At 37.9% G+C, this 8,455-nt stretch overlaps 1 protein-coding gene across 1 annotated transcript in view; it reads right to left on the reverse strand.

The window, feature by feature from the left end:
• The window catches only part of LOC106882087 (matrix metalloproteinase-21), a 12,060-nt gene extending 4,854 nt beyond the window's left edge, over window positions 1–7,206 (reverse strand). Inside the window, exons 1-4 of the mRNA XM_014932645.2 lie at window positions 7,059–7,206; window positions 4,830–5,126; window positions 4,104–4,358; window positions 2,590–2,765 (exon numbers count right to left, since the gene is read on the reverse strand). Of these exons, the coding sequence (XP_014788131.1) occupies window positions 2,590–2,765; window positions 4,104–4,358; window positions 4,830–5,126; window positions 7,059–7,206 (876 nt within the window). The remainder of the gene's footprint in view (window positions 1–2,589; window positions 2,766–4,103; window positions 4,359–4,829; window positions 5,127–7,058) is intronic.
• Window positions 7,207–8,455: the final 1,249 nt, after the last annotated feature.

The following is an 8,455-nucleotide window of genomic DNA, read 5'->3' on the forward strand; positions in this document are numbered from 1 at the left end:
CATTTGTTCCGATGCTCGAGATTCTGAGTTCCAATCTCGTAGAAGTCAACACTACCTTTTATACTTCTGGGGTCGATGAAATAAAGAACAAATGTTGACGTGGATAGCATCGACTAGTTTTCTTCCTCTCTCTCTTTTTCTTTTTTCACCTACAGAAACCATTTAACCATTGCCTGGGATGACATTTACGAGAATTAAACCCTTTCGCTATTATTTTCTAGATATACCAAGAATCAACCTACAGCCAATATAGTTAGAACACCGCTTCACGTTTCGCCTTGTTGAATTACAAACTTGAAATCGGCTTTCTCCAAACACTAAGACCTAAAGGAATTTTCTATTTAACTCTACCAAAATTATACAAATAGTCACTGTCTGTCTGCCTCTCTTTCTCTCTCATATATATATATGTGTGTATATGTATATCTGTGTCCATCTCGCTGCCTATCAATGCTGTGCTTTGAGTTTATCAAAGGATCCCGTCGAACTGTAACATCAGATGTTAGATGAAGACGTAGTTAAGGGCAGAGAATTGAAGGTCGTCGAGGAGAGCGGGGCTGGTTGTGGTTGACACTATTTTTAACACAATGGTCTCAAGCAAAAGAAAAACACACACACACGCACGAACAAGCAAAAAGAAGCAGAAAACACAAAAAATTACTATTTAGAAATTTCAAATGAATGCCCTGAGAGAATAGTCTACACTCTCAAAGAATGCCTTGAATACGATACGCTATTTACTGTTGTAACGACGTCTATTAAATTTCTTACATAGCCTCCCCTGTGGTAGATGGTGGTTAAAAACGAATAACAACAATGGAAATAACCCGAATTTTACATAATCTAAGAAATATTTATGCATATATAAATATATATATATACTCACATACGTACACTCGTGCGCATAAACTTTCCCCCTGCATACAGATATGCATACTTACACACACACACACACACGTTTTTTAGGAGCTATATATATATATATATATATGCTATTAAGTGTACACATTCATAAATATATATGCATCTACGTATACATATATATGTATATATATATACACTCTTTACTCTTTTATTTGTTTCAGTCATTTGACTGTGGCCATGCTGGAGCACCACCTTTAGTCGAGCAAATCGACCCCAGGACTTATTCTTTGTAAGCCTAGTACTTATTCTATCAGTCTCTTTTTGCCGAACCGCTAAGTTACGGGGAGGTAAGCACACCACCATCAGTTGTCAAGCGATGGTGGGGGGGGGGGACAAACACAGACACACACATATATATATATATACAATATATACGACGGGCTTCTTTCAGTTTCCGTCTCCCAAATCCACTCACAAGGCTTTGGTCGGCCCGAGGCTATAGTAGAAGACACTTGCCCAAGGTGCCACGCAGTGGGACTGAACCCGGAACCATGTGGCTGGTAAGCAAGCTACTTACCACACAGCCACTCTTGCGCCTACACACAACCTCTCCTGTATGTATATAATTTTGGACTAATGCCTGTGGTGCTACTGGAAATAGCTGTACGAAATGGATGCTGTGTAGCGTTGGAGATGCTGGGTGGTGAGGGATATCCGAAAGGAAGTTGACTGCCATGAAAAGTTTCACAAACACGAACCGTGGTTTGAGATATTTCGGGGGTTTTAAAGTGAAAAAGAACAAGACAAAACAAAGATCAGAAGTAAAAGCAGGAATGTAAATAGAACAACGCGGTTTCCATTTACCATTTGAGTTTAAGGTAATGACGGCTTTAACTACTACTTCTACGACTATTACAACAATAATAATGGTCCTTTCTGGTCCTTTCTAATAAAAGCACAAGGCCTAAAATTGTGTGTGTGTGGGGGGGGGGTCTAGTCGATTACATCGACCCAGCATTTCACTGGTACTTAATTTATCGACTCCGAAAGGATGAAAGGCAAAGTCGACCTCAGCGGAGCGGAATTTGAACTCAGAACGTAAAGACAGGTGAAATGCCGCTAAGCATTTTGCCTCCTGCGCTAACGATTCTACCAGCTCGCCGTCTTAACAATAATAATAATAATCCTTTCTACTTATAGGTACAAGATCTGGATTTTTGTAGCGAAGAGGACAATCAATCACATCGATCCCAGCACTTGATTGGTACTTAATTTACCGTAAGTAGACCTCGGCGGAATTTGAACTCAGAACCTAACGACAGACGAAATATCGCTAAGTATTTCGCCCGGCGTGCTAACGTTTCTTATTTCTTTATTACTCACAAGGGGCTAAGCATAGAGGGGACAAACAAGAACAGACAAAGGGGTTAAGTCGATTACATCGACCCCAGTGCGTAACTGGTACTTAATTTATCGACCCCCGAAAGGATGAAAGGCAAAGTCGATCTCGGCGGAATTTGAACTCAGAACGTAACGGCAGATAAAATACCGCTAAGCGTTTTGCTCGGCGTACTAACGTTTCTGCCAGGTCTCCGCCTTAACAATGATAATAATAATAATGGTGCAAAGGATTATAGCAGGAGCTGCAGTAGTCATAGTTATGCTGCTGTTGCTACTACTAATGGTTGTAGAGAATGAAGTATAAATGGTTTTGATGATATTTACCATGTCACCTTTAAAGAAATATATGTTGCTGTCTCTCATGTCAAAAAAGACACTGTCCACGTTGTTTGGTATACGGTCAGTGCCATTTGGTTTAGGACCAAAACCTTCTGAGATTTTCTTTGGCCAACCGTCAAGAACTTTAGCCTCCATGCTTTCGTACATATAATAGTGTTCACCTGAAAAGACAGAAATGATGAGCCAATTAATTGAAACATCGTGGTACCACAAAACTGGTTTATACAATATTAAGCTATTAAGAGACTAAGCCTTCGAGAAGACTCTATTGTAACTGCAGCTCGTTTAATAAGATGTCATAAAATATCTGAAGTTTATTTGAACTTATGAATCACCTGTTGGTAGTTCAATGTTTTGGTTGCTCCTTTTGACGAGTCTATAATCATAATATAACTCCTATCCACCAAGCCTTTTACTTTTATATTTCTTCTCTCTTGTAGTGGCTTCAATTATGTTTGACAGAAGTTTTTCCTCTCTTGAGTGACGGCCTTCATGTAAGTAATCACAAGAAAGCGTATAAAGAATTCGCAAACCTAACAAGAACTCAAAAATCGCGCAGGAGTGGCTGTGCGGTAAGTAGCTTGGTTACCAACCACATGGTTCCGGGTTCAATCCCACTGCGTGGCATCTTGGGCAAGTGTCTTCTACTATAGCCTCGGGCCGACCAAAGCCTTGTGAGTGGATTTGGTAGACGGAAACAGAAAGAAGCCCATCGTCTATATATATATATATATATATATATATATATATATATATATATATATATATATATGTATAAGAATGTGTGTGTGTATGTGTTTGTCCCCCAACATCGCTTGACAACTGATGCTGGTGTGTTTACGTGCCCGTAACTTAGCGGTTCAGCAAAAGAGACCGATAGAATAAGTACTAGGCTTCTAAAGAATAAGTCCTGGGGTCGATTTGCTCGACTAAAGTCGGTGCCTCAGTCAAATGACTGAAACAAGTTAAAGAGTAACAGTACAAAATGTGGCGTTTTGTCTGTAATATGTTCTTAATTTATATAACTGTTTTATCAGCTCGTCTACCGGTTTCCTTTATTTTACTGTTATTGTTATGTCTGCATAACAGATATGCTGGGCTTTGATATACATATATACCGTTGTGAATATAAAGGACGAACAAGCGAATAAAAGGGCCACATTTTGTCTCGGGTTTATGCGGCTAAGATGAAGTCATACTTGGCTTCAAATAGGTAGCTTGGGTAAGCGAATTAATTGCTGTAGGCAGAGGAAATATATCATTATACTTTCCGACGTTTCCATTAGCCTGATGTACTGAAATTGCCGTATACGCTTTGAAAAAGAGAGTAAAAGACGGAATGGAGGGCCAAGTTCCGAACATGTTTGATTATAGATCTACTTGATCAAAGAAGACTTGTGGTCAAACATCAACGAGGTGCTTGCGTCATCCTATTATATGTTTAGCTAAGTGACTGTAGTAAGTTACCTTTCTTACCGGTCACTTTAATTAATACATACCTTTAAAGAAATAGGTGACGTCCACAATTCCGGGATGGTTGTAGAACCAGATGTGTACATATGCATCAATATCGCTTGGCACACCTTTCCACTCACGTGAAATAATGAGCGGATCCCCGTATCGTGTTCGATTTGCATGATTCTCGTACATCCAGTAACGGTTACCTCTGAAGAAGTAGGTATTGAAAATAAATCGATTATCTGGTCGTCTCCGAACCCAATCAAACACTGTATTGAAGGCACCTCTACAAACACCTGCAAAAAAAAGAATCAAGCAAAAATAAGATAATGTTTTGTTTTTCGTTATTAGTCAAAATTTCTCCTTTGCATCTGTTTTTTTTCTTTAAATTTCATTCTATTTTGTTACTTTTTTATTAACGATGAAGGATTCAAAGAAGGAAGCTGCTTTATCTCCCTTGCAAATACGCTGATAATACACAATTGATTTTTTTTACTCAAATAAAACCTTTGGATTTATGGGTTAGATATGACAAATGAGAAATCATGTAACAAGTTCTATGTTAAACCTTATATATAATATATAGCCTCCGATTTTTCTATCAAAAGGGCTTTTACCTAATATTTATGCGCTATTTTTTTTAAAGCTTTGCCTGCGTTGAGTATCACTGTTCAAGGAAAAAAAAAATATTTCGTGCTCGTTCGAAGTTTCTAAATCCCTACTACTACAACAAATAAAGTGCTGTAAAATAAGATAAAAGAACGTACCGTATATTTTCTGAACATCTTTCCGATCATCCCATCCCAATTCGAATTCACTATCAACGTTGCTATCTTGATTGTAAATTGCATACATAACCGAGTAATCCTTTTCGGTGTGGTTTAGGCCGAGCACATGACCAATTTCATGCACGGCCACTCGCAAGAGGTAGATTCCCTCAACAGATGGGGAGTAAATCGCCTTGAAGTTTTCATCGTCATCAAAGTGCATATTACCCGTGTGCCAAGAATGCGCAATGTCCCCTCCGCTTCCGTCGAAATCAATGTCGCAGTTTTGGTGTGCCCCTGCAGAGATGAAAAAACAGAGATCTATTTAGTATTATAGGCATTGCCATTCATTGTAATTGGCAGCAGTATAATACACGCAAACACCGTCTCTTTTCTTCAAACACACAAGCAAGATTTTGACATATAACTTACAGAATATCTCAAACGTATAATCACACTGAGTCTCTCACACAAAGCCACACCTCCGCTAACACAAACACACACACTTTCTTTCTTTCTCCACCTCTCTTTAAGTCCCTTTCTCACACAACGCAACCCGTCTCACATACACAATACTATAATAGCACGTATCAATAGTTACATACAACAACAGAATTATCTAATTATTTAGAGTAACCGATATTAGTAATGGATCGTGACTCCAGTATATCACTAATCCCATTAGACATGTGATATCTATGATCAGACATGACAAGAGACATATCTGTAACCACTTACAGATGTTGGTGATAGTGTTTGGCTACAAAAGACGGCAATGGTGATATTGTTCAGCCACATCTGCTAGTTGATATTGATGTTCGTACATATTTGTTTAACGAATGCTGCAGACATTTCAAAATATAAAATATACTGGTGCACTGCAGTAATGATATTTTAGCCTTATATATATATGTGTGTGTGTGTGTATTCACTCACCCACGCACACACGTATGAACTGAAAAGTGTTAGCAACTTTTAAACCGATTACACCAAAGCATAGTGAATCCATGTAATTATTTTAAGTCTAAATAAACCCGACAAGAATGAGAAGAGCAGCTAGTGAGTGAGTGAGTGTGTGTGAAGACATTAGGCTCAGAATCGTTATGTCGTGAGTTGGAGTTTTAGGCCGGACAACAATTGCATCCTTCGGCAGAGCACGTCATTTCCCATAGATTCCGTCCTCTCGGACGAATATAACCGCCAGTGATAGCTGGGCTGTTAATTCTGTAACGGACTGACGCTCCGTTTAAGTGAAGTTCTTATAGTCTCATTCGAGACTGCACCTAACAGCGTGCCGCAGGATTTCCAACATGCTGTATAAGACACATAACAGATATATGTGTCAGGATTAGTACTTCGGCCTTCATGGCTGAACTAGGGCTACACAAAAACAGCTATCGATATTGGCTTCTTCGTTTGACATAAACCATTTTTATTAAGGGAAAGAGAAACGGTTAATTAATCTACGCAAACAATACCAATTCTGAGATTATAGCACAGATCCGAAAAAATAAAAACAGACGGTTGCCAGCACTCCATCAGCCATAAGGCAGCACGCTTTGTACAAGGAGCTGCAAACATGCAGAAACATTGTACTGGGTTATTTACAGTGGCGCTAAATTATCCTGCAAACTAGCCTCTTTGCTATGCTGCGTTTGAGATAAAGGACGTGATAAATAGCTAATTGTGAAAACGGAGCTATCACTGTAGAGGTTTATCGATACTGTTGATATCATTAGTTAGAAAAACCCACACATGTCTGGAGATATCAGTAGTCGATATTATCAGAAGGGAATATTATAAATGTCCAAATAATTTTCTATTAATAGTGAAATAATATTACTGTATATTGCAATATTCGACGAGTAGCAAGAACATAAAATCTACAAAAGTTTACATAATAAATTATAGTCTGAAATGGTTTAAATTTTGCATTGGTGTATCATATATAACTTATATATCATTTACATTTCTTGTTAAATATTACAATCGACTTTTTATTTAAATAATTGGACGATACAATGTTAGAAAAAAAAAATGGTTTGCAGTTTTTATTTGTTTTTTGGCTTAATTCAAACTAGCTGGTTGCTCACCGGCCCTTCTATGTCAGGCAAACGTATGTTCGTATATGCTTATTTACTAAATAATAGTGAGATGGGATGGGGCTGTTTTGGTCACCACGAAACCCGAAGAACGGACCCTATAGTGTTAAAGGCTTTATTAACAAACTTAGATAATGCACCACATCAAATCTCCGAATGTTGCGCCCTCCTGTACACTTATCACTCGGGAGATCAAAGACCAATGCATTCTTGTTAAAGGACTTGTAAAATCGAAACTTGATATATAAGGTAAAAGTGTAAACATTGTTTCCCATGTTTCGCCTCCGTTATTTTCAATATCGACAAGGCAATATTGGACAATATAATGTTTAAGTGGTTAAATAAGAGGGAATATACTGCATATTACTGTAGTAATGTTAATCAGGATTTCATACATTGACCTGAGATCGAAGATTGTAATGGACGGAGAATAAGTTTGATATAGAAGGGCCGGTGAGCAACCCGGCTGTCGAACGGGGCAGCGGCACACACACAAACACTATATATATTATAAGGTTTTTAAACTTTTAAATTTTCATATTCAAAAGTTTGGCACAGAAATGTTAACATAGAGTGGTGAATAAATCGATATATCGAATTTGAAGTCTCTGTCTCTTTTGAATATGAAAATTTAAAAGTTTAAAAACCTTATAATATAAACTGTGAGAACGACCCTTAAAGAATCTAGTTAATGATCTCCTAAGGTAAGTTCTTATGCTATATTGGTAAGGGTTGCTACATCCTCTGGGAAAATTATATATATATATACATATACACGACAGGCTCTCACACATTTTCTGTCTGCGAAGTTCGATCCTCAGGTACCGGCGAACCTAGAACTGTACTAAAAGACACTTGCCCAAGATACCGCGCTGTGGAACTGAACCTGAAACCGCATGGTTACAAAACATTATTCTTAACCGCACAGCCATGCTCGCGCCTGTCTACAATATAAATAGCTCAATTTTGCAGTTTCGAAAATGAAAATGAATGTTTAAATTGTCCGCTCAATTACAGGATTAAGTGACTGTAAAATTGGCTTGTATGTCAGGTGGAAATCCCTGACAGATATAACAGACAGGGTTTCAAAACTGGATGTTCGATGGACAATCATCTGTGCCACTCACAAAGTGAAGGTAGCCCAGAGGAGAAGAAAAAAAGATATTTTCCTGTGGTGGTTTCGAACTCGAGACGCTGATAATTTCGAAGCGACTTCTTAACGATTTCAGTGGCGTTTGCGCTTTTAAACAATCAAATAAATAAATGAAATGCTTGATACGATTCTAAGGTATTTATATTATTGGTGTCAGGGTTAGTCTCGGTCGTCATCAGCTTAGTTAAATAGTGTATACAGACATACATGCATGTTTACACACACACACCTTATTTAAACTGAACAATTATATCGCGACTCAAGTTTCACGCCGCTGCGATCATCAGGAGTGATATATATATATACACAAATACACATATGTATACATTATACATACATACATATATATATATATATATATATATATATAT

This window comes from Octopus bimaculoides, chromosome 14 (assembly GCF_001194135.2).
Source record: "Octopus bimaculoides isolate UCB-OBI-ISO-001 chromosome 14, ASM119413v2, whole genome shotgun sequence".
In the NCBI taxonomy this organism is placed as follows: domain Eukaryota; kingdom Metazoa; phylum Mollusca; class Cephalopoda; order Octopoda; family Octopodidae; genus Octopus; species Octopus bimaculoides.